This window comes from Aulonocara stuartgranti (assembly GCF_965226115.1).
Source record: "Aulonocara stuartgranti genome assembly, chromosome: 15".
Classification (NCBI taxonomy): Eukaryota; Metazoa; Chordata; class Actinopteri; order Cichliformes; family Cichlidae; genus Aulonocara; species Aulonocara stuartgranti.
The window spans coordinates 18429461-18456605 of NC_138951.1; the positions used below are offsets into that span (position 1 = coordinate 18429461).

General features: G+C 38.8%; 1 protein-coding gene across 3 annotated transcripts in view; it reads left to right on the forward strand.

The window, feature by feature from the left end:
* The window catches only part of kif3ca (kinesin family member 3Ca), a 30077-nt gene extending 12061 nt beyond the window's left edge, over positions 1-18016 (forward strand). For all 3 annotated transcript variants that reach the window (XM_082505807.1, XM_082505805.1, XM_082505806.1), the window contains 8 exons: positions 11251-11352; positions 11572-11694; positions 13778-13896; positions 15103-15219; positions 15442-15550; positions 16452-16597; positions 16972-17055; positions 17148-18016. In XM_082505807.1, the coding sequence (XP_082361933.1) occupies positions 11251-11352; positions 11572-11694; positions 13778-13896; positions 15103-15219; positions 15442-15550; positions 16452-16597; positions 16972-17055; positions 17148-17217 (870 nt within the window). In that variant the 3' untranslated portion in view covers positions 17218-18016. The remainder of the gene's footprint in view (positions 1-11250; positions 11353-11571; positions 11695-13777; positions 13897-15102; positions 15220-15441; positions 15551-16451; positions 16598-16971; positions 17056-17147) is intronic.
* Positions 18017-27145: the final 9129 nt, after the last annotated feature.

A 27145-nucleotide genomic window follows, 5' to 3' on the forward strand; every position in this document is an offset into this window, starting at 1 on the left:
ATATTCAACTTTATGATCTGTCAAAACCACGAGAAATCAGGAAGAAATGGTCTATAAATCTATTTTATTTTCACTTCATTATTCAGTCATGGTTTAATTATGGGCAAAATTAGAGGTTAACTCTGCATTTGTGGTGATGCTAGATTATCTTCTTTGCTGAACGTTTTTCCACCATCGGTGAGCGACTCTGCTGTGTGTCTGGGTGTGCACAGTGAGACTAAACAACAATTAGTTAGAAGAACAACAGGCATAAATAGAAAAAAAAGGGGGAAAGGGCGCTTGAGCACTCCCAAAAAGAGTCTAAACTCGCCTATGATAGCTGACCTTTCTCTTTATGCTTGAAGTAAGAAACTTCTTGTCTTCTTTGCTTCACTCTCAACACTAAAGGGTTTTTTGGGGGGTTGATTGTAGTATTGGGGCAAGAACCCCCAGCTGCCCTGCAATGGAATGTGACTGTGTGAATTTTTTAACTTGGGTGAATTATGCTGTTAGTAAGAAAGTGTTTTGAGTCCTCAAACAGCGTAGAAAAGCACAGTATAAGTACAAGTCCATTTACGATTTGTGTTCAGGCCACACATTGCGCGGGAGGATAAAGCTACCCTAATAGGTGCATGTAACCCCATCCACAGGCAGATGAAAAGATGAGAGTCACCAGCCTTAGTGTATCTTTTATATAGAGACTTTTCTGAGAAGTCATCTGCATGTCCTGGTAGAAAAGCAAGCGTAAAGGTCCCCTGTGAAGGTTTCCTAGAGTGATTTCCAATTAAAAGCATTCAGCTTCATTCAAGAAGCAGTCAAATGCAGCTTTGCTCTTGAATATTACACAAAAATCCTGAATACTGAAGTCCAGACCAGAGTCACAAACCTACAGATCCAGTTAGACATGTTGTTTTCATTGGGCTGGTCACCACTCTATCACAGGGCTAACGCTGTCCTGGTAAAGAGCTGGGTGTGAAGGTGAACCTGTGTCTGCTACATTAGTGTTTTTTGGATATATATGTGATTATCATTCACTAATTTACCTCTCTTTTAGTCTTTATTCTTTAACCAAGAGACCTGGTTACCCAATTAGTTTTTTAGCCAGTAGGGCAACTTCAAAACTGTTTAAATTCTTTAAAATGAATTAACTTAAAAAGGTTTTTATAACAGTATTCACCCACATTTTATGGGCTTGTTTTATTTGGTACAACAGCCTCTGAAGTGTGAACGGGCACCTGTGCCTCACAGCTGCATCTTTAGCATTTTAACAGGAAGTCATCGCTTTCTGTGTCTAAGCTGCTTTGTCACAACAATTAGCCAGATGTGCATATTTGATTGAATGAATTTTGATTATATATCAAATATAGCAAATGACTAAATGTATCATTTATGCCTCGAGTTTAATGTTATCTCGCTTGGCATTAATAAGAAAATATCATCAGTGTGTAATGTTATTAAAAATGAGGAATAAAAGTGTTCAGGATGCAGTCTGGTTGCAGACTGGTCTCTAGGACAGGACCTTAGGCGCTCATTGAGTCCTCTTATCATACATCACCTTTCCCTCTAACATTTGACCGTCATAATGTGTCTAATAAAGTGGCTGTTTTCTCTCCCTTTACCTCCAGTTAGGTTCACATTACTCTGATATTTTTTACCTGCCTAAGCAGAGTGCAGCTTTGGATTCATGCTGTTATGAAACAGTGAGCTGCTGTCGAGAGCTTTATGGCATCATGCAGCAGCTTCTCTTCAGGAGGCTGCTGTGATCGACCCTCATGTGAACTATTCTTAGATCCAGTTTTCTGGGTCAAAACTGCAGAGTCTCTCCTCTACCTACCGCCTCTTTCATCGGTGCTCTCGTAATTTTTTCTGCCCTTCTGGTTTCATGTTTCTGTTAGTTTTTGAAATATATTAAATCTACCTGAACCAGCTTTAAATTGATGTTTAAAAAAAAAGTTCAGGTTGTTTCATCTTCAGAAGAAGCAGTCTCGCCTGTAGATAGCATTACAGATAGACCTTGATGCCACCATTTGTTTGTTCTGTTTTCAAGGCTGAAGATGATTCTTCCATCATCACCATCTTGAAGGTCACTTTTCAGACCAGGAAGCTACAGCCGCCTTTTATACTGTCTGTTGTTTCACCCCACCGGGCATTTAAGCTGCTCTTCTCGAGTCACGATTCTCTCATGTTTATATTTTTTTCTTCTTGCTTCAAATTGGAAATTTAAGGTTTTGCAAGTCTTGCGAACTTAAATCTTTCCTTCTCTTTAGGTTCTTTCTATAGCCTCGTCTTCCCTGAAAAAACCTACTAAAATCCTAACCCATGAACCCATCCTTTCACAATATGTGATGTTCAAAGTAACCTTCAAACTAACATTCATCAAAAACTATTTCCTTTTCCCCCTATAAATAAATATATTTTATTTCCTCAACACACATGCAGTAAGGTAAGTTTCAGACCTCCCCCTTTGATGGATTAGACCTCAGAGCAAGTTAATACAGCAGTGATTATTGCAGACTGTCTCATCTGCTAGTACAGCTGGTAATTTTATGCATGCTGCTTTCTCTGAAAAGCAGCGCTGCAAATTGGACAATTTCACACATCTCCATTGTAAATGTGTGAAATTAAAGAAATCACCACCAGTAACTGCAAATTTAGAGCAAACTGGAGTTTTTGCTTGTGTTAACAGAACATTTTATTAGCACAGTCTGATCTCAAGAGTGTGAATCCACCAAGTGGAATCTAAGAATAAAAACTTGTCCATGGCAAGATGCCCAGATAAAGTCTGTGTTGGGAAACACTGGGCTCTTTCTCTGTTGGCACTCTTGATCTTTTGATCCCTTTTGTAGGAAACTTAAAATAGACTTTGCATCGTCAGGCATTGTGAGAAACAGTGGAGGACAACCTAGCCCGGAGCAGGGTAATAACTGAAACTCGTACCTCGTGCTTATACTTTGTAGCTCATTTCGCATAAGCGTGAACTAATTTATCCCACTGCAGCTTTCTACTCTGTTCTTTGTTATCACAGGAAATTGATGTGCATTAAGTTTGGTCCTCCATCCTGCCAGCTGAAGTTCAGCCAATCAGAGCGCGTGGTCACCAACAATACCAGCGGCCTCATGGGAACTATAGATACACACATACATGTGCATGCACACACTGTATGTGCATATCAGCTTTCCACAGTATCCGTTTAGGGATCAAAAATTTATTTTACAAACATGCGCACAAACACACACACACACACACACACACACACACACACACACACACACACACACACACACACACACACACACACACACACACAGATACCACACATGCAGCTTTATGGATAGAATAATGGCGTATCCTGTTTGCATAGCTGCCTTCCTGTTAAATTAGAGGAAAGGCCTGAACAGACTTACAGAGGCCTGTGTGTGTGTGTGTGTGTGTGTGTGTGTGTGTGTGTGTGTGTGTGTGTGTGTGTGTGTGTGTGTGTGTGTGTGTGTGTGTGTGTGTGTGTGTGTGTGGGAGGCTGATAACTGCACAAGCTCATCTCTGCTCTACATCTTTCAGCATGGAAGGCAGCATCACTGAAATATTGATGAACCAACTGTGTGTGTCCATGTCTGTTTTCATGTGTGTCTGTTTGGCTACGCGAAGGCGGCATGTGTGTCGCTAGAGAAAACATTCACCGAGAGAGAGAAATGTCTGCACGTACACATCAAATATTAAATATATGTTATCTCACACGGCACAGAAAGTGAAAATTGGATTTTAAGAGGTACAAGTAATGTAATATTTTGCTAATATGATGTTGTATGAATTCCATAGATATTAAATAATGAATTTAAGCACTTAAAGACATGTTGGGTCAAAATTAGTCCAAAACGTACCTCTACATGCATTTGCTTTATTTTAAAGACAGCAGTTAGCTTATGCTAGTGTCAGTGCATAGTTTAGTGGTTAACACACTTGGTTGGCAGGTGGAAGGTTGCTGGTTTGTTTCCCAAAAACTGAGTTTTGTCAGGAGGTGCATCGGAGGTAAAAACTCCCAAATCAAGCCTGCGGAGCAACCTGTTTTACAGTTGCACCTACTTTTTGCTCACTGTAGTCGCCGTTGTGACTGGTTGTCTGCCAAAAAGTGTTTTTCAATGTTTCTGTTTTGTTGTTTTTAATGTAAAATAGTTTTACTTATATTGGTGAATACACAGCAATGAACAGGATTTATGAGGTGTTATAATATAAAATAAAGAAATTACACTATTTTGTGAGCTTCTTTATGATTCTACATATGATTGTACCTACATTATAATCTGTAATGTCCCTTGGGTCACTTAAAGTATGTTTACAGTGTTACTATAAATGGTTCTCTTTCATATAGATGTACCAGAAGAGACATAATCTCTTTATTTGTAAGCTTTAGTCCCAGTGGTACAAGTATCACTACACACGCTCAAATCTTTAAAGACTTTTTAGGCATTTTGAAGTTTTATATTTGCTTTCCAGATATCAGTTAGCGTAGTTAAGAGTAACAGAAAGTAACTAAAACTCGCAAATGAACTTATTATTTAGATAATTTTAGTAGATTTACTAAAGAAGAAACTACAGAAAGCTGAACTAGAGCTTAAGAGAGATCTTGACCCTAGGCAGGAATAAGTCAAGTGAGTTTTATTTATACAGCACATTTGAAAACACACAAATAGACCCAAAGCCCTTTACAGACAGACCAATTTGTAATCCAGCTCTCAAGAACTCGGGCCAAAGCCCATCGCTTTCAGGACTGATTTGCTGTCTTTTCTTCAAGCAGCTGCATTTTTCTCAAAATGTTGAAGTCTTGCTTAAATCTTCCTGCAAAAATCTGCTGCAGGTTTGAGCATGAAAGAAATGCCACAGTAAATTTGTTGTACTCCTCTTGATATAAGGTGGCAGGTACATGCTGCACAATTTTACAGCTCAAATATTTTTATCATCACCCTCTTTTCTCCTGATAAAGTATAGATTTAAAAGCTTGGATTGACAGTGTACAGTGTTTTTTTTTTATCATCTACATTAATATGTATCAACAAATAGGAACCTTTGAGGAAAATTATTGTCAAATATGAATATCTGTGTCTTTTATTGTGAAAATGTATGGCCTAAACAGAAAGACAGGTCAAATCACAAAATAAATTTGTATTTGTTTCTGCTTGTGTTTGTATTCCAGCAAAATAGACAGATGTCCTGCTGATTGTAAGGCATTTACTGAATCTGTGTCCTGTCTTTGAAGGATGCAGTTGATGAGGGATGGATGTCAAACTGTAATAGGATTTGAGGCTTCAAGTCGTGGCAGTTTAAGTGGTTTTTGCATCGACCGGGACTAATGTGAAACAGATTCTTCGATATGTCCCGGCCTACGCTGCTCGCTGTTTTTCATACTCAATTGTCTTCTTCTTTTTACTTCTCTTTTCTTCTGCGTGTGTGTCTGCCCACTAGGATTTCTGTCTTTCTGCTGCACAGACCTGTTGTCGTCACATTATATTTATAGCCCAGGCTCCCAGCGGGCCCCGGCCTCACTGTCATTGGCTGGCTGATGCTGATGAGCCAGCTCAATGTGCAACACTTCCCATTCTCTTCACTTTCCCATCAGCAAGTGGATCAGTCACAGCCAGAAGAATCTGAGCAGACACTTATGGGCAGATCATATATCCATAAATAAGTATGCAGGCTGGCACTCATATGCGCTCTCAAATACATTTCTAAATGCTTCAGTTTTCTTCTTCGGCATCCTCCTGCAGACTCCGCTGCTTCCCACAATGTTTCTTTAAACTTTGCAGTTTCTGGTAATTTTGCTGTGAGATAAACAACCAGCTATCGGCACTGTGATAGCTTGTCACTGCGATTGAAAGCAACCTGTCTCCAAACAGTTGCAGTCCAACTTGGATTAACTGCATTCACTTCCAGGTTGATTGGCAAAGCTTTGCTAATTACTGCTGCCCAGTTTATAAACACAGGCAGCCAACACAATGCAATAAATTTGAGTCTGTCTGCACAGATGAGTGCAGCTTGTCTCTTTGCAAAAGGGGACTCGACTTAGCTGGCATTCTGGTTATATTCATATAGAAAAGCAAGGTCACCCTGTGCCTGTGTTATTTTGCAGTTAGACTGCCATTCCTGCAGCAACTATCACACTATCTATAAACTTCTGGCTGCTGAAATTACAAGTTTATTGCACACAATCACACCTGCTGTTTCCCCCGAGTGTTGCTGTGGTATAAATTATGTTAAGGCTTAAAGTGAGACGTGAGTGATGTTTTGTCTTGTTTAGCATTAAATTGTACTGAAAGAGAGTCTACTGTATCGAGCTGCTGTTCAGTTTCTCCAGTATATTTTGCTTAAGCCTTGTTTAGCACTAGCTATTTATGATAAAAGTCATTTATAGTCGTATCTTGTTAGCCAACATAGCATGCTTACATTAACCTTAACTGAGCTGCGTGTGTTTACTTGTACTACTCGTGTTGCAGGGACAAAAATCGGAATCTTTGTTTATCATCATTTAATTTTAGGACCAAGATTTGACTCAAGATTAGTATAAGGTTAGGTTGTGACTAAGGTTTGGCACATATTGTTATTGATTATGGTTTGGATAAATCATAAAAGGAGTGTAAGTCAAAATGATGTCCTTTAAAGTGATGGAAAGGCTTTGTGTGTGAGACTGAAACCTTGATCTGCCTGGATGTCTGGAAACAGAATCATGACTCCAGTGAGTCGACAGTCATCTGAGTGAAGGTCATTTGGCTTCCACCCTGAGTCATCGTCCTCCTCCCCACGACCTCTTCCTGTTTTCCTGCCTTCTTTGTATCAGCTTTAATCAGAAAAGTTAACTCGAAGATTTAAAAGTCCTTTTAACCATAACCATGACTTTTCTTTTTTAGCGTTTAAATGTATTGAATTTATTTATTGAACATGTATATTGCAAAGATTGAAAAGTTTGGTCAGAAGATAATGACGGGATTGTTTTGCTTTCAAGTCTCTACAGGTCACCTGCTTGTGACAAAAGTGAAGACAGCATCACCTTTGGTTTTCTTAGGCCGGTCACTCCTGGGAACGTTCACCACTGTTTTCTCCATTTGTGGATAATGGCTCTCACCAGTTTTTACTGGAGTTCTAAAGCCTTAGAAATGGCTTTGTAGCCCTTTCCAGACTGATAGATGTCAGTAACTTTGTTTGTCATCTGTTCTTGAGTTTCTCTGGATTGTTGCATGATGTCTGTCTGACTTTACTTTGTCAGACAAGTTCTATTGAAGTGACTTCTTGATTCAGCAGGTCTGGCAGTAATCAGTCCTGAGTGTGGCTCGTAAAACTGAACTAAAACATGTGGTTAACCACATTGAATTCATCATTAATCATTTAAAAACTGCATTTTAGATTTATTTCTGTCTAGTATTAAAGTTAGTTTGATGATCTGAAACTTAAATGTGAGAAAAATGCAAAAGAACTAAAAAATCAGGAAGAGACCAAATACTTTTTCACAGCACTGTAGGTCTTATTGGTAGAAATGCTTTCTTAAGTTCACATAAAGGATGCCGCTGCACTGTTTTCTTCATTTTCATCATAACAGCTGATGGAAATATTGTTCTCGTCCCAGTGCGACACTCATTTTTTTCTGCGCTTTAAATGTTATTTTGATTTAAGGCGCATTTATGCGCAGTATACTCCAACATTGTTCCAATTTAATTGGATGTTGTTATATCTGTTAGATCTGTGAATGGGTGTAATTGGGGTTTGACACAGTTTTATGAACCCACTGAGGCTCACAGTGGAGCTTTTTATAATCAGCAGACAACAATTTGCCACAAACCCCTCCCCCCAGCGCCCAATTGTAAAGCGTGCCTTCCAGTGTGAAAAACTCACTTGTATTGGGCTAATAAGCAGAAAACAGGTAGCTTTTGTTACTTAATTATCTGACGGTAACTTCTGAACCCTCTCAAGTCCTGCAGCCCTCACCATCCAGTCTCATTAATTTACTCCTTTTCTTTTGTCAGTTACTGCAGTAAACTGAGTTTCAAGTTTTCTGGGAGATTTTAAAAACTGTTAGAAACAACTGGCACAATTAAAGGGACGATTATAATGAACCATTTTAAATGGAGATTTTACTGAAAAATATTTATGAATGAGGGCCAGCGTGTGATTAGTCTCTGCTCAGGCATAAAGAGGAACACATTAAACACTTTCATCAGTGCTTGTCACGTGTCTGTACAGAGCACAGTAATTTCTATTTTTGTCTTGACTTTGTGAATGCAATAACTCGAGAATGAGGTGACGCAGAGTTTTCAAATCCATACCACAGGTGCATCTGCTAGGAGACTGAACACTGGCACCAGTATTTTTTTAATTGTTAGTAAGGTGGCTCTAAAATTTGTTGCCACCAGCTGTATTTGTTAAAGTTAAGAAGGCTTAGTGTGTAATTATTGGGAGAGGAGAGGGTTGCTAATGGAGAGAAATGCTGCCTGGGCAAGTATGTAATATATCAGTGTGAACTGCGGATGAATGAAATGTGCAAGCACCTGTGGGAAGCACTTTGACGGTTCTGGATTTAGATTTAAATGTTTTTGCAATTTTGAATCAAGCTAAAACGTGATTTTGCTTTACAAGATTAGTGCGTGATGAATGAGACAGACTCAAACTTTGAGTTAAATCCAAAATGTCAAGTGGCCGTTTAAGTCACCGACGTTTCACATCGTAAAGACTGTGTGTAAGGGATCCAGCTAGCCTGTCAGGGAGGGCAGACATAGAATGCATGAGAGGGAAAATCCCTGACATGAATCAGCCCTTTAATGAAGCTGAAAGAATATGACAGAACACAAAGCACAGCGAACCGGTCGCTCACGGACACATTCACGCAGCAAACACAAAGACAGCTCAAAACAAAGAGGCTTTCTGTGGAAACCTGCTGCAGACGCATCCCCTCTGAAGGACTCCACTGTCCTCTGCTTGGGTGTAAGAGTGTGTTTTCGTGCTCACCCATACAACCCATTGGAGAGCAAAAACCATATAGCCTGCACAGAGTTGCCACATGCACACACTGTCTTTTTGTAATCTGGAATGTGACCAATGCATTGTCTGTCTGTGGGAGCTTATTTCCGTTTTCCTCTCTTCCTGTATTTCCTTGTTACTTAAATCGTCCTTTAGAGCAAGGAGGCAGATAATGACAAGAACATGTGCAATTTTCATAACTTGAAAATTGCATCACTGTGACTCTAGACCTTTAATCTCTGCAGTAACTAGAAAAGCTGTAATCAGAGGCTCGAAATGATATTGAGTTTGGAACAGTCAAGTAAAGACATACATGATACTTGTAACTTACATATTCTCATATAAGAAAAAGTAGAAATTAAAGCAATAAAAGTAAGGAGGGCAAGGAAAGGAGCAGGAAATAAAACCAAAAGAAGACACAAGAGAAAAAAACCTTCAAAGTAAAATAAGAAGTAACTAAAAGACATAACTGACGCTGCAACATGAAGAATACACTGAAGTAAGAATAACACCAGAGACCGGGGAGCACCGACTCCTGGATCAACTAGGAACAACAACAAAAACTACAGAATACCAGGGCCATGACACTGTCCCTGTACAAACGTTACAACAAAGCAGTGTGCAGGCATTATTAATTATTGTTGGTTAAGATCAAAGCTTAAGAGATCAACAGAGCTATTACAATGAATCCTAATGGGGGTATGAGTATGTGCACAAAATATCAAGTCCATCCATCTGTGGTTGAAAAACTAGATCTGACGCATTCATGCTTTGCATTGCATTCTGGCATTTGCACAACATTGAACTAAAATGAAGACAGATTTGGCATGTTCACCTTATTTCTTGTCTCAAAGGCTTTCACAGGTCTGCAAACGAGTCACTGTGGTTGTTTGGGTTGGAAACAAGACTCCAAAAGAAGCGTTAGTCTGACTGGGAGAAGCTCAATACGTGTGCAATTGTAGGAGGACATGTAACCATCAATGGCACTAGAGGATAGTCAAAGTCAGCTTTATTGTGCTTTCTTGGCCAGGTAACCCCTGAAAAGGAGATGTTAATCTCAATGAATGTCTTTGCTAAATACATTAAAGTGGTTATCGCTCATCATTACCTTTAGAAAATCAACAAGAAGGTGCCAACATATTTTACACTGTAACTTTGCACTGCTTTACTTTGACACGGTTTGTGATTCTGCAGTTTCAGCAGAGCTCAGCTTGTTGTCGCGTGTCGTCATGTCGATGCTAAGCTGCCAGCGTCCGTCTGCCTCATCAGCACAAAGTCTGCACTGACGAACACGCACAAAGACCCAATTGTTTAATGTCCAGATGAACTTATCTTGACCTCGCAGAGGTTCAAAAGCAAAGAAGTAAAACTCTCTAGTTCTTCTTTTCCATTAGCGTTCAATTTTTGTCAGCAAGGGTTGACGTCAGCTGAAATTTCTATATTAAGCCTTTGATTTATATTAATAACGGGGTTTATACCTGCTAATATACACTATTGTTTTGTGTTGTATTGTTTGGGCAAATGTTAAAAGAGCACCACAAAAGTAATAATAAGGAAAACACAGATCTACTGTGATCCAGTTAGTATCAATTTACAGCAAGCAATTAACATAATTAGTAGTTGGCATTAGCTGTTACTGAGTATAAACAGTGATCTAGAGGCACATTAAATGCTGCTTAAATGTAAGCTTCTTACCCCTTTTGAACACATTATTTATCCATCCTCTTCAGTGTCGCAGGGGGCTTGAGCAACTTTCAGCCACCATAGGGAGGGAGGAAAAGTACACCCTGGAAAGGTTACTAGTTGTCACCAAGCCAACACATAGAGACAGTGAATCATTTACCTTCAAATTCACACCTATGATTTAGATTAACCTATGGAAACTGTGGGCGAAAGCTGGAGTACCTGGAGAGAAACCACGTGAACAGAGGGAGAACGTGCAAACTCCACACTGAAAGGCTTCAAATGGTGGTGTTGAACTCAGGACCTTCTTGCTATGAGGCAACAGTGCTAACCGCCACGCTGCTGTATTTATAGTAATAAATACACATTATTTATTACTATTGAGGATGTTTTTCTAATGATGTTTAATAGCAAAAACTGTTTTTCCACTTTCATTTTTAACAGTGTGCTTGTTTAAACTTTAGCTGTATAGTGACTTTTTGATGTGACATTAAATACAGAACCCTGCAGGATGTGTGGCATTTGACGGAGAATATAAAGCATATAATAAAGTAGCTTCAGAAATATTAATCAAAATGTTGTTTGTTTTTTCAGGCGATGGAGAGCAAGCTGCTGGTCGGTGGAAAGAACATCATAGATCACACCAATGAGCAGCAGAAGATGCTGGAGATAAAACGGCAGGAGATAGCAGAGCAGGTAAAGCGTTTTTTTTGCAGTAGTACACTAATTTACTCAGTACAGCTGCACAGTTCATACTTCAGGCATACATTTAAAACCTTAGGAGAAATCTTTTCTGCAGCAGTTTGTTTAACATTTACAGTAATTAGTGTTTTCTGCAGCCTGAATTGATAAAAACACTCCAGAGCTGTGGAGAATCCACAAAGGAACAGGGTGATATTTGCATTCTGCTTTCAGACGCGTAAGGAGCGCGAGATCCAGCAGCAAGTGTTGATTCAGGATGAAGAGACGCTGGAACTGAGAGAGACTTTCACTTCTCTGCAGCAGGAGGTTGAAGCCAAGACAAAGAAACTCAAGAAGGTAAAATATCCTGATGATGCAGAAAAAAATCTGATGCACACAAGTAGAAATACAGTAGATATCCTCATTTCTACTCTCGCACACACTTTTGCAAAAGAGGTAATAGACATAGTAGTATAGGTGTGTTTTAACGTGCACACACTTACAGACCTTCCCTTTTTGTTCCTAATGTGAGAATGTCCCTCTTTACCCCCTTCTTTCCCTTTGACCTTTGACCTGGATCACAAATGACCCCTTGACTTGGACACTCGCTTCGTTCGGACACACACTTAAATTTCAGTACCTCAAGGTTTGTCCTGCCGTCCCTTTCCCTCCCTCCCTCCCTCCCTCCCTATCTGCCATTTTTACGTATTCATGCTTTCTGCACTAACCTCAGTCTTCCTTCACTTCAAATCCCCCAGTAACTCACTAAACCTCTCCCTCACCAGTGCAAACACCGAACCTATTACATCCTTCCCCTCTCTTTCCGCGTCCCTATCTCGCTGCACGGATGCGACCAGCAGGACTAACACCGAGTGGCCCGTTGTGCGAGTGCGGGCGACAATGTAGCTAATGATCCTTTGCTGATCTTTGCTGCCCTGATTCCCAAACGTGGGTCCATCTACTCCTCTCACACTGCATGATGCCGTCAGTCTGAAGAAAAGAGGGGGTGTTTTTCACGCTGTGCATTCAAAACTCAGTGGGCAGTCCGTAAAGCTCAGTGACTACAAAAATGTCACTGACACCTTGTTTGCTGGAAAAGAAAAAAAAAAACACTACTGCAGAATTCTATTTCTTAAAATAGCCAATGATAATTTTTTTTCCTTCCAAAGTCATTATTTAATGATCACCTGAGAAGTTGATCATGTTAAATGTTAAGTTGGAGTAATGATTGTAGCTAATGTAAAAAAAAGAAAAAAAGATTGCCACGGTTACCTGTAGTTTTTCATGTTTGTCTACAAATACTCGCTGATACTCACCCAGCAGTAGTAAAACTTGAAAAAGTAAAAAGGTTTGCCTTTTTAAAAATGCTGGCTGTAGCGTTGAGGCACAGCATTTATTTTGAAGGTGAACGTTCTCCATGTTCTTAATTTAACTGCAGCTTGGAGAGTAGCTGGACAGTGCTCTCACTGCTGTTCAAACAGTAGCAATATGCTAGCGACCTGAGCATTCACTGGATGAGGAATACACATTTTTCCTTAGGAACATGTGTCACAGTTTGTTGTGTTAACTGAAGCAATTCACTGAAATCAAAGTAATTTCAAGCTTAAAGAGATTTTCAGGGACAAAAGGACATATTATCATGGTTTAGCAGAGAGGTGGAAGCAACTGCATACAAGTGCATGACATAAAGCAAAGAGCAAGCTTTACTCCAAAGCTGATAAGTCAACAAAACTAAATGATAAAAGGTGAAACCAAGTTAGCACTGAAGCAAAAAGGCTAGAGGAACAGCAGGAAAAACTAACTTCCGGGGATATTACAGCTAACACTAAAAATCAGGATGGAGACTGGGAAAGACAGAAACACTGCAAAACCAACAGGGACCAGAATTCAGTGATAAAAGCACTTTTAGCCACATTTTTCTTAGCATAAGAAGAGAGTGAGAGTACCTTTCTGTAATGTAACATTAAGGCTTCAGCTTTGAAGTCTAAATTTAACTGTCAAATCCAATTTCTGGCGGTTTTTAAAGGTATTTAAATTTTTTAAGCTAGCATCTGTGAAAATCTGTCCTAAAATTGAGATTTGCCCCAGATGCTTCTTATTGATTTGACTTTTTTTTGGGGGGGGGGGGGGGGGGTTGCTCTGCGTGTCCGAGCTGCAGAGCCTGCAGTGTCATGATTCACAGCTGAAGTCAGGATTCGCCTTTATGTTTGAAGCCTCGGGTGAAGTCAAAGAATGAACAGTGTGAAATCTCAGGAGGAACCAGGAGGAGGAATTAGAGGAGGAGAGCTCCCATTGGCTGGCCTGTTCACCAGACACCAGCGCCTCCAGTGCTGTTGCTATGGGCAACCGAGCTGCAGCAAGTTGTAGACCAGTCCATCTTCACTGGGAACCTCAGGCCTGATTGCTCCTCTCGCTTGCATGTCTTTGTCGTTTCTTCCAGCTGTACGCCAAGCTCCAGGCAATCAAAGTAGAGATCAAGGACGTGAACGACGAGCACGTGAGGAGCAGACAGGAGCTCGAGCAAACTCAGAACGAGCTCACCAGAGAGCTCAAGTTCAAGTGAGTCAACCACAAATCACAAAGAGTGCTCAAAAATCGCCACATACAGTACGGGATTCTTCAAAGCAATACGCCCCATTTAAAGATCAAACATAAGGCCAGGGGGCCAGCATTGGCCTGGCAAAGACCCCATTCTGGTCCGCAGACTTCACAGTCACTCATAATACACCAAAATAGTTAAGTAATAGATAAACAATTAAATGACAGAAAAGTTCCTGTTTTTTACTCTGCAATATGAAAATTTTGGTTAAAAAACAAAAAGAAAATTTTCATTCATCATCAAAAAAAACCCCTAACTAACTACAGGACAGTAATTTTATACATGTATCATGTAGAAATTGCGCCTCTTTATCTTATGTTAAAAATATCTCAGGGATTAAACGTATAATTAAACATCTTTAGAGTGATAGAAATGGCAGTTTCACTCGTCTCATCATCAAAATGGGCTGTACGTGGCCATTGATGTAAAATGACTGTGACATCCCTCATTTAAATAGTTACTTCCTTTGCAGACTGAGTGTTTACACTAAATAAAAAATTGTGTTAGGCTTTTACCGGTTGTCTTTTATTCTATGCAAAAGTACGGCTGCAAGGTAAGCAGTTAAGAAATGCTTTTACTTGAAATCTGTTCTTGCAGAGGTAGTGGTCTTTTTTTTTGCCAAACTCAGTACTTTTACAGTTTTGTTAACAGTTTTTTTCTTCTTTTTGTTTGCTCCCCTGCTGCGTAAACCTTTCTTCATTGTCAGAAGTCTACATGTCTCATTATGCTTTTCAAAAAGAGCCCTGCTAGCAGCTGTGATAGCCAGATGCTCTTTCTTCTTTTCCTTTTTTAAAATTTCTCTAAGCAGTGAAAGTGCTTTGTAATAGTATTGTAATAAGACCATAAAATATTTGTTAATCTTTTCTTTTAAACTTGTTTTTGTGCAGCCAGTTAAATAGCTAAGTTATGTTGATTTGAAGAAACAGCTAAACCCATAAAAAAGCTTCTAATCAAGAGTTCATTTATCAGGAGGTTTAGTGTTTATGAGTAAAAAAGACTTTACAAATTCAAAGAAAATCATTTTTTCTGTTTAAAATGTGAAAAGTATACAAATAAACCCCTAAAATCTTACTCATAGTGCATTTGCTATTACAACCACATGACTCCAGACTTGTATATGATATAAACCATTACTTCTTGCATCACTCTGTGTTGTGAACACGCAGGTATCTGATCATAGAGAACTTCATCCCGCCCGAGGAGAAGAATAAGATAATGAACAGGCTGGTCTTTGACCCTGAGGAAGACCAGTGGAAGTTCCAGTCACTTGTTCCTGCTGAAAGGTCAGCGTCTGTTTTCGATGTAAAAGAATAAACTCTTAAATTTAGTCAGGCTTTAGTTTAGATCTCTGGGCGCCGTGCATCATATGATTATCTCTTCTTTTCATCTTCTTCCGCTGCTGTTTGAGTGGCATCCTCCTTTTTCTGGCTTTTTTGGTGTTTTGAGAATTGATTCCAGATTGGGTTTTTGTGTGTCTCATTGATCCCGACTTTTCTTCCGTTCAGTAAATCCTCGCAGATGAAGAAAAGGCCAGCATCTGCAGTCGGATACAAACGACCCATCAGCCAGTATGCCAGGGTTGCCATAGCAATGGGAGGTCATTCCAGATACAGGGTAAGTGTCTGTGTGTGTGATGACTTGGCATCCTTTTGAGGACATAAAACAAGCCCACAAATATAAATCATTAAATTTTAATGTAAAGAAGTATGGTTTTGTTTTTTTTGTTTTTTCATAAATCTTTATTCTGAATGTTATTTAATTAATTATGTAAATTTTTATTTCCATTATAGGTCAGTCAGTTTATATTCTGTTTAATTTGTCCTTTTGGATCCTGAAAGACTAAATATCAGTTTTTCAGTTTTAAAGATTTCAGGCGTGATTTACTCTTATAGTTTTGAATATTTCCTAGTAATGGTATTTTTACCATCTGTCAAGGTCAAAGTCAGACTTAAGACTCATTGAAATATAAAAACCAACACTAAACATGAACAATAAAAAACATACTGGAATCTTAAGGCACTGGAAATTGAAGGAACTAGAATCCAAGTGGCAAAAATATCATGACGATCTCAGGATCATGACATTACTTTCTTTCTTTTTTTTGTTGCTTTGCTTATAAAAAACCCTTAACTATAAAAATGCACCATACTTTATTAAAGCATTTGCTATGAAATTAATGGACTCAGCTTTTACTAGAGTAACACAGCATTCAGTAAAAGCGACCGAGAGCTACTTAGCCATTGAATGAACCTCCCAGCAAGCAGTTTTTGTGCTGATGTTAATGCCAGAGCAGCTTTCTCTGCAATTAAGTACTGACTTGTTGCAGTGGGGGCATCCTATTAAAGTACCATGGTCAAAGTTTCTTTGCAATAACAAATGTTTATAAAGGCAGATTGAACGGCTAGTTTCTTGATTTTATACACCTGTTGTTAAGGGGCTGAAAACACTTTTTTTCAATACTTTGATCCATATAATGTGTTACTAACTGTAGGTAATGTTTTCATAATGTTTTCAGGCTGAGAACATCATGTTTCTGGAGCTGGACATGACTCCTCCAAACACCGCCTCAGTCGATTGCTCAAAGGATGGAGAACCGAACCAAAGTCCCTCGGTGGACAGCTCGCCCACCAAGGAGAAAGGCGTTCGAAAGTCCCAGTCTTGGTGAGGTCAAATTAATGCAGCCTCTTCTCATATAAATAAAACAGATGTTGTCTTTCTTTATTGGCATACACTTACTGCACGTTGCTGCTGCTGCTGCTCAGATGTTTCTACATCTGGAAATAGAGCTGAGAATACTTTGTCATATTTGTGTTTGAAACCCGCTTCCACTGTTCAGCCTGTGCATGTGACCTGTGAACTGTAAATGGTTTAGCATCAGAGCATCTCTACAGTAAATGGGATTATTCAGGATTAGCCACACCCTCTTGCCCTAATCTGATGGTTTATCTGTCATTTTCTCAGCTGCATAATCTCAATAATCTGTGATTGTACATATTATACATATATTATACAACTTTTGTTTTTTGTTTTTTCAGGTGTCACACTCCAAAATCCATGACTTCCTCCCCTTCTAATGTGTCCTTGGCAGCATGTCACACTGCCACACCCGCAGCGGCACAGTAAAGCTTTAATGAAGAGAGCTTTTTTTTATTGCCATTATTATTATTATTATTTATTTGATCTCTCAACATCAACTTCCTCTTTTGGCCAGTGGCCGCCTTACAGACTTCTCAGTGAGGCCCACTGCTGGGACACAAACACACCACCACCACCTCTGCTGAAAGCTGACAGACTTCATGGAAATGATCTTCTGGCAGGAAACAACATGACCATATGAACCTCAGAAACTCTGTATAAATCAGTTCCTCCAGTTCCTCCTCCGGCAGAGCCCTTTCCTCTTTTGCATGTCAGATCATCTCTGAAAACAGCTGGCTGCAGTGCTGAACTGCCCAGACTGTTGTGTGTGTGTGTCTGTGTGTTTGTGTGTGTCTGTTGTGTACAAAGCGCCGTATGATTGCCTGTTTGTGTTTCTAGTCATGACCACTGCAGATTTAAAGGTGAAGGTTTCATGTATTCTGGATTTTTCAAAGCAGGTTTGGTCTGTTTTCTATGTAGAAGTTGGACTTCATCGTCAGAGAGTTTATGTCAGTGTTGGCTTTTTGAAATGAGTACACACACAAAAATAAGAATATACGATGTGTACTGTTGTTGGTCAGACGAGGTGCTCAAGACCTGAATGATGACCGTTGTCATTCCTGTTGCCTCCCATCATTTATCTGTCCCCCTGCAGTGTCTAATTTAAATGAAATGTCTTAAAAACTAATGTAATTAAAATGAAGAACACGAGGCATGTCACACTGTCAGAATTATTTTACTGGGATTTTAATTCAACAAACAAACACGGATGGGCGGATGGTGACCAGATCCCAGCAAACTAAATGTGGGACAAACACGACGTTTTGTCTGGGACAAACAATGCTGGCAGGACGTCAAATATATTACATTAACGTGCAAATATTCCAGGTCTTTTGTCAAGTAAATAAGAATTAAACAAGGCCGAAGTGGTCTAATATAATAGTCTTTATATGCTCCTGTATCCTCTGTTATTTCAGCGCCTCCTCTGTGTGGTAATAGTCTTAGTGTTTCAGTAGCGATGCATCCATTTTAACAATTTGTTTGCAATTTTTTGCCCATTATGACATAAATATACTGTGCAAAACTCTAACACAACAGCCAAACGCTCTATTTCTCAGTATAAACTGCATCTTAATTTTCTTTGTGGCAGTTTCCATGATATTTAGCAAAATCTACAAAGCTTGTTGCTTTTTGGTGACTTGGAACTTTCACTGATGGTCACATCTTAAGACAGGCTAATCTTTATTTAAATACAAAACAAAGCCTTCTCTTCACAGAATTTAGAAAAGCACATGTTCTGCAGAGTCAAAACGTCAGCCATTGTCTCAGGACAAGGGGACAATAAATAAAAATGCTGTGCAGTCACACATGAAGAGGGACATCTGATCATCCTGGATTCATATTAGATTCATGAATAGTTTGTGTCAAAAATGTGACCTTTTTAGAGCGGTGTAGAGTTCATTAAATAAATAATACCATGTAAGTTTAAGCTTTGCCATGAAGATAGTTTAACACAAAACAACTTTCAACTAATGCATCTCATTGTGCCATTTGGCATCTATGAAAATGCAGTTCATGCATCAGGATGGGGTGAACCAGTCGATACTGCAGACTAAAATCTGGCCTCCACTGAGGTGAATTAGTGTTTTTTTAGGTGGCACTTTTTTCAAAAAGACTGGTGCCTCACAAAGACACATTTTATTAAGAAGACATGAAGTAAAAATGAAACTTAAGCAATTGTTTATTAAGTTAAGGTTAAGTAAATAATTAACCTTAACTTACATACATATAAATAATTTTATATTAATCCTCGTGGAATATTTATACTGGTGGTCATGTGCACCAGTGTGACAGTATTTAGCTTCAGTTTTCCAAACAAAAGGTTATTTTATTAGAAAAACTGCTTCACTGAAAGTGCAAGAAATAGTCTTAACGTGGTGGAACCTATAAAAACAGCTGCTGCTGCCTAAATTCACAGGAGGATGCATTTGCCTGGAGGCAACTGTGGTTGTGATTTGGTGCTATATGATATGAAAGAAAACTGCGTTGAAACGAACTTCCAGCAACATCCGTGGAACACAGTGCAACTCCTATGGTCGACTGACACTATTTGCCACATTGCCTTCAACAGTTATACGATAAAAACATTTTACAGGCAGCAGTTTAAACAGCATATGTAAGGAGTAAAATATATAAACAATATTTACAACAAACACTTTCACCAATGAGGAGACGGCAAGAATGGCCTGGACACATCAACATATGGTTTAAACCCAATAATGGTCACTGGAATTTGGAAGTGACCATTAGAAATCCTGGTTGGCACTTTCTTTGGGACTTAAAAAGTGAAAATAAGAGGCGGTGTTTAAATTTTTCCTCATCTAAAGTCAGAGAAATCACACCCTGAGTCTGAAAATGTCTTGGAAGTAAAAAACAATCTGACTTCTGCCTGTCGTTGTGAATCAAAATGATAAATTAAGCTTCTTCTAAACAATGGAAACTTGGACACACGGGTTGTTTTTGGACTCAAAAACATGTCTCATGTGCTGCTGAAGCCACACAAGCTGGCTTCAGTCAAACATTCCTTCATTCAGTCGTCTGTCAAAGAGCTTCACCAGCAGCAGCTTCTTTAAACCCATGATCAAGTAAAGAAATGAGAACCAGAGGTTGCCATCTCAAGGATGGAGCACCTGTTGTACCCAGGAATCAACACGAACATATGTTCACTGAACACATTTTTCTTCTTCTTTGACATGTGGTTTCTATCAAATTGTACAGTAAATAAAAAAGAAATTTAGCAGGCTGTGTGCAGTCAGGTGTGCACAATTTAGTGTCACTGGGTTCATTACTTCCTAAAGGGTAAAAGGAGGAAACAGCAGGGGGCCAGACTGACTAACCATCAATGTATTATTGATGTGAAAGGAGGAACCGCAGCTAAACCCCCTCAGTGAGTGTACAACAGCAAAGAAGAGTCATTGACCCGTGTAAAAGTAAAGTGTATATCACCAATGTGCAGCACATCTCCACACATCAAATCAAATGGAAACTTGGACATTCCTGAGATTTCTTGGCATTTTCAATGCATGCTTGAGCTCTCACTGGGGCTGCAAATACGAACAGAAGTCCAAAACCCAGAAATATTTAGTTTACAAAAATGAAGCCTTAGGATACTGGAGCCGAATACAACTTGACATTCTGGTTTTAGAATTGTTTTAGTTAAGGGAGCAGAGTAAACACTCATGCCACTTTAATACTCAGTTATGTTAGACGTAAAGGTTTGAAATGGCAAAAAGAAACAATTTTCTAGTTACAAATTAATATCAGATGCTTTTGGAATGGTTAAAGCCATTTAGAAACACACACGGAGCATTTTATATGTTTAGTTATCAGTATCTCAGCCTGCAGCTGACCCAGTTTTTAATGTGTATATATAAATATCTAAAAATAGACTTTAACTGCTCTGAAGCTTCTTGTGTTCATATTGTATAATGGAGGTTAAATCCATTCAACTGCTTTATTGCTGATACTTCTGATACAATATTTTGTGCATTTATTTGGATGCTCGTATTAAACATGGACAAGGTTACAAATAATGAGGTCTGTGTTTGTGGAAGTAATCTCTGTGAGCGTCACAGATTACCATTGTATGGTCTTTACCTTACAATGTAAAACTCCTTGAGGTATTCAGACCGTGTTGCACATGTATCGTCCTTTGCTAAGTGGTAGAAGATCAGCATAAATCTTCCTTACAATCAATAACTGAAAATGGAAAATGGATGTAGCTTACAGGTGTGACGCCACTGCGGAAGCACTATAAGATGCAAAAGAAAATCTGTATATAAGAGAAATCACTAAATACTATCCTGGTGAATTTATGCTGGCAGTTAGAGTTAGATCATAAGTTTAAAGTCTTTAGCATATGAGGGTGCAGTGTCCCTCAGTTCTGCAATGAGATTTTCCTCGTGCTAGTGTTTGATTTTTCGTACCTAAGACAACCTCAAGCCTCCAAAAAATGGGACATCAGTCCATATTTTGAGTTCAGAACTTGGAATTTCTTTCTGGTTACAGATAAGTGCTCAAAACACAAACAAAAATATAGAGATTTAAGAAAAAAAATTCACACAGAATGTTGTTTATGATTCTGAAAGACCTCATTTAAATGCTAATTTGTATTCTAATTTTTGCCTCATAACTTTTGCACTGTCCACTTCCTGCTGTGACAAAACAAATTTCCCACGTGTGGGACTAATAAAGGTTATCTTATCTTATCTTATCTTATCTTATCTTATCTTAATTTGTGTATGCTGTTTAATCTGCAGCATCAGTCCTGCCCCCAAAACACTCATGAATCATGTTTTAATTTCTAGGGCAGACAGCGATGCGAGCATGAGCGTGATTTTTTGAATAATGTAGGAACAAAGGTATGACGTAACGTAAACAATTTCCCTCTGAGTGCTGCTAATTTATAGACATTTTAGCTGTGGCTGTGGGGGCGGGGAGGAGGGAGGCGAGGACACGGATGGAAGAGAGGAGGAGGGGTGGATGGATGCAGGCATCCAAAGACAATCAGGAAGTGAGGAATAACTGTGGAGGAGGTGGATACTGAGCCTGTTTCCATGGTAACCTGCCAGTAGAGGGTGAAGGGGATGGGGATGGCATCGATGGGGGTTTGTGTGTTGATGTATATGAATGTAACATGGTGGATCAGATGGCATTGACGGAAATAAAAAAAAAGATCACAGCCTCCTTCTCATCCATTTTCATCCTCAAATCAATAAATTTAGCATTGATTTGTTTTAGGCAGTTTCATTTTCATGCGTGTTTTTTCTGGGCAAAGGTGAGCAATAACATTTCATTTTATTTGCTCTCACTTAATCTTATTAGTTATGAGGCCATTAGCCTTGTTAAGACAGCCAATACTAAAACACAAACAAGTTCACCAAGAAGAACGCCGGCTCTAAAATACAAAAATGAATGGACTGTGAATCCAACAGTGTTACACCTGCTGTGAGTACAGGAGGTCTGAAGGTGCTCTTGAAGATGAAAACTGATCACAACAAAGAAAACAAATGTTCTTCAGCTACTTGTAGACATACTTTGCGCAAAAAATCTATCACATGATGGCATTAATCAATCAACATAAAGGTAGAAACAGTTAACACGTCATGTTAGGACACAAAATATTAAAATTTGCTAAAAGTTACGCCATTTTAAAAGTGCTGAAACAAAAATGAGATAAAACAGTAAAATAAAGGCAAATGAAGGTTTTAATACTGACCTTTGCTTTGCATGAAGAATAGTTTGCTCATACTGTCTAAAATGAGTGACATAATATGAGGAGGACACATAGCACTGTGAAAATCCGAGAACAGTATCTGTGGGAGAGAATCTGTAACAGCAAACAAGGTGAGAGAAATGTTTTCATCTTTTGATGGGCCATTAAAGGCTTGTGATGTCTGATGCTTTTATTGTGAAAGGAGAAAGTGATAGCAGAAGAAAAGGAGGAGGGAAGGACAAAAGGTGACAGGAAAGTAGAATCACAAGCAAAAGGTTCGTCATCATTTATTTCATCCTGTGAAAAGGATTGAATAACAATATAAGATTTCTAATAGATTTTCAATGTGAAACTGTGTCCAGCCTGTCAGATTAGCATTTTGTGACTGAGATGATGTTGTAGGCTCAAATAGATTAAATCCAACGGGTTATAATGCTATATTTCGCACTTGATTTCATCGTCCTGATTACTCTTCCTGTAAGGGTAACTTTACATCAACAATGTTTGTTTTCTAACTTCACGTTAAGCCGAATAGATTTATTCAGTTATTATCAATATAAATTCTAATTACTTTTCAGAGAAACCATGAGAGACCATGTGGCAGGTCAGCCATGATTCTTTTATTGGTCTTATGGGGTTTGCATAGCCACGGATCTTGTATTTGCACGTCAATAAGTATTTAGTGAACTATGAATTGAAGTCAGGGCATCATTCAGCTACATATACACTGTTTAATTCCCTTTGCTGTGATATAAAAAAAAAACCATAATAGCCATCACTGACATGTTTTAGTAGTTCTAGATTTTCAGCTATAAGAAATGCTGTTACAGAATTTATTAGAATCATGTAGTTTTGAATTTTGCAGCCCTGATTGCTGGTTATTACTCGAAAACTAGCACACAAGTTTCCAGGTAATCATCACACTTCTTGTCATTTGAGTCAATAGATTATTAATGTGTAATAAGCTACAATACCAATATGTTATCAATATTTTAGTATACTATGGGTAATTGGTTGTTACCTTGGTGTTTAACTGGTAATAGCTTGCTATTTTCATTTTATTAGCTTCTTGTTAACACTTTATTACCTCACTAGTACTACATTATTATCAAGTCATAAAAGAACACTTATATCTTAAATTAAAATCACATGTATTAAATGTTTCAAACCTAAATTAGATTATTGATTTGCTTAGTTATAAGTCTTCCAATGATATATAAGTGTTTATATGAATATATAATTACACAATCATGTTAGATATGATTCCGCGACACACACGCACACATGCACAGGTCTATAAATCTGAGTCTTATCAGCAGTCTGCCCTCAGTCCTCCTGCTCTTGATCTTTAATATTTAATGAAGAGAGGAGAGAGCTGCTTTATTAGGATGGTAGAAGCACATTTGGTTTAATAATTTATGCAGTTACAAGCAGATTATAACAAATGGAAACACAGAAAACAGAGAATGAGCTCTGCTGACGTTCATTTTGGAGTCCCGGTTTAGCTGTTACACCATAATGTGTTTTTGTGTAGTTTCTAAAAACGCTTCAGTTACAGTCAAATGAGCATTATTTTTGTTGACCTCGTTCTCTACTTATCTCGCCTCAGCAGTTACCAGACCTAATTTACCCGCTAATGCAGCAGAGTTCATTTTATCTCTTGTGAACTCCTTGATTTATTTTTTTTAGCTGGATGGAAGCAGCTTCACTGTTTATATCTAACCGATCAGACATCTGATCGCTGCATTGCTGCACAAAAATCCCAGCACTGAAAAGACCTGCTGGTGTGTTTTCAGACGTGGCCTTACTGTACTGAAAAGCATCATGGAGGTCAGTGATTATTGACTGAGCTGAGGCTGCCCTCTGCTGTAAGATGTCAGCAAAAACAGCTGCTTTAGCATGAAAGGACACAGCTCATTTTTACATGTAAAATACATCAGTATATCACATCAGGCTAAAATAAAATACCTGCAAAAAACCAAACAAACAAACAGTCTTCACATGAGTTAGAAAGTCCCTTTAAATTAATGGTTCTAGTGAAAACAAGTTTGATTTGACTGCAAATTTACAGTAGCACCAGCGCTCGTGTAAAATATGACTGTGAATATATAAATGATTCTCCCAAGTTTCCTTCTGTTGTATAGACCGACAAAAAGGTGACTTTTGTGGCAGGAATCTAAGTTTGTCCTCTTTTTTGCCCATCTAATGTCCAAGACCACAGGACAGAAGAGACTGTGAGACAAGTCTGTGATCGAACTTCAAATGACAATTTGAACCAAAAGACCTGCTCCAACTGATTTTTAGTCCAGTTTTTGTTTACTGTGGCATAAATCAGCCTTTTCTCCTCGCGCTCAAGTCCTTTGTCTGGCCTTTTCTGGATTTCTTTCCCTATTTCTTAAGGACAGTTGTTTTTAGAGATACTGTTTATTTGCTGTAGGTGGTTTTTAGGCACATAACTTCTTTTTTTGTGTAACATTTCCCCCCAATTTCCTCTTTTTAAAGACACACTGCAAAGATTTCTGGTAAGCACTTTTAAAGGATCCTGAAGACCTTCAAAGGCATTTCTGTGTATTTGATTCACTTTGTTTTGGGATATATCAATGATTGTGACTTCTTTCAGTGAACTAAACACCCCCTGTTGCAATGCAAATATTCTGCTTTTAGACAGATCCAAAGAGAGGACTGAACTGTTGTGCAAGCCTTCAAATGTGCTGCGATCTGGATCAGGAAGATTGTTGAATGAAAATCCTCTGCCCATGTGCCCTGACCTAACTAACCTGTTTAAGCATTTTCATGCAACCATTAAATAGCACAGTTAGTCTACCTCAGTTTGATTTGTATAATATGAAAAAACATACATACACGTCACATTTAAAAACATGAGAATTTACATGTAAGCTTTAAATTTCCAGTTTATCAAACAGCATTGAGCAGTCCTTACCTTTACGTAGCCTTAGGCTACGTTCACACTGCAGGTCTTAATGCTCAATTCCGATTTTTTGATCAAATCCGATTTTTTTGTCTGCTCGTTCACACTACAAATAAAATGCGACAGCAAACGCGCTCAAGTGTGAACGCTCAAAGCGGCCCGCATGCGCAAAAGAAGATGTCACACACAACGCGCTCTGTTTAGACCCAGAGCAACAGTATTGTTTGACTGATGGCCCTTAATAAAAAGACTTCGGACTTCACGTTTCCCAATTTTTGCTTTAAGTTATTTTGTTATTTACATAATAATGTAAATAACCTAATAATGATCCTTATTGCTGTTTAAGAGAGGAGCGGTGCTTCAAAGGATAGTTGCAGATTTCTGTCAGAATCTGCAGATTAAACAGTACAAATAAAATGTTCACGTTGTCTTCCCAACAGTTTCACTGACATCTACACTGGATGGCCAGGAAGCGTTCGCGATGTCTTCTCGGGCGCTTCTCTGGCGCTGATAATTGGCTTCAGTCTTGTGTCGGTGACGTAAAAGGCGGATTTAATGCGACTTGACCATTCACACAGCAGTCGCTTTCTAAAACATCGGATATGTATCGGATTCAGTACCACATACGAAAGTGACCCAGATCGGATTTGAAAATATCGGATTTGCGCCGTTCACACTGTCATAGCATGATCGGATATGGGTCGCATAGGGTCAAAAAAATCGGATTTGATGCGCTTTCGCCTGCAGTGTGAACGTAGCCTAACCTCTCTTCTTCCTCCACTTTAAACCCTGACTATAGACAATGTTTATTTCGCCTCTTCTATCTGTTTTTACGCACCATCCCGTGGTGATTAATACACAAGCATGATCAACTTTCATGTGTTCCAGTTGAGGCTCAAATCAGTTTGATGTTTGAAGGCTCGCAGTAAAATAATAACTCCCCTCAAATGTTAAACCAAAAGTACTCAAGTCACTTTACTCAGGTAAAGTACATATACCTGAAAATTCTACTTAAGTACAGTAACGAAGTATTTGTACTTTGTTACTTCCCACCTCTGCAGAAGTTCTTTATATCTAACACATTCTAGTTTATGATAGGTTTATGCTTACAAACCTGCAGGGAAACACAGATGGCAACCACCTGAAGGCCCATCGTCCACATCACCGCGTTCCTTAAAAAAAGAAGTTTAAATCTTTGTTCTTGGGTTAAAAAAAATGATGTTGCCTGTCCAAAGTGAAAAGCTAAATTCTACAGAGGATTCTGTGGCTGGGTTTTTATCTGTGGGTGTTCACATGTGTTGGGTGTTACATCAGTCACTGCAGGATAAATATAATGCTGAACAGCATTCCCCTTTTTCTTTTGCAGAATCCAGGTTTACATGATGAGGGGAAATACCTTGCATGTTCTGCAGTCCTCTGCTGGTGTGTATGTTTTCCTCCTGCTGGACTTTGCCTTTTGACTCGGCTCATGTGTCCTTTTCTGGTAGGGGGTCCCGTTCTTTTTGTTCCCCTTGGACTCTGGTTGTTGATTTGGACTTTTCTTGTGGATTTTCCAGATGTGCAACTTCATAAATGAACAAGATGTGCTTGTATGATCTCCCTTGTTTTTGGTTAAAAACACGTTAATTACAAATGAATCAAATGAACATTATTGTTGTTGTTGACTTCTTTCCCTACTTATTTTCCACAGCGGTTATCAGTTGAATTTATATGTTATATAATCACACCAGAGTGAATATTTAAAGCAACAAGCTGGAAGCAGCTTCAATGTTTATATCTAACTAATCAAACGTTTGACTGTTGCAATGGTGCAAGAAATCCCACCAGCGAAAAGACCTGCTGGTGTTGTTTTAGAGGTGACCATACTGTA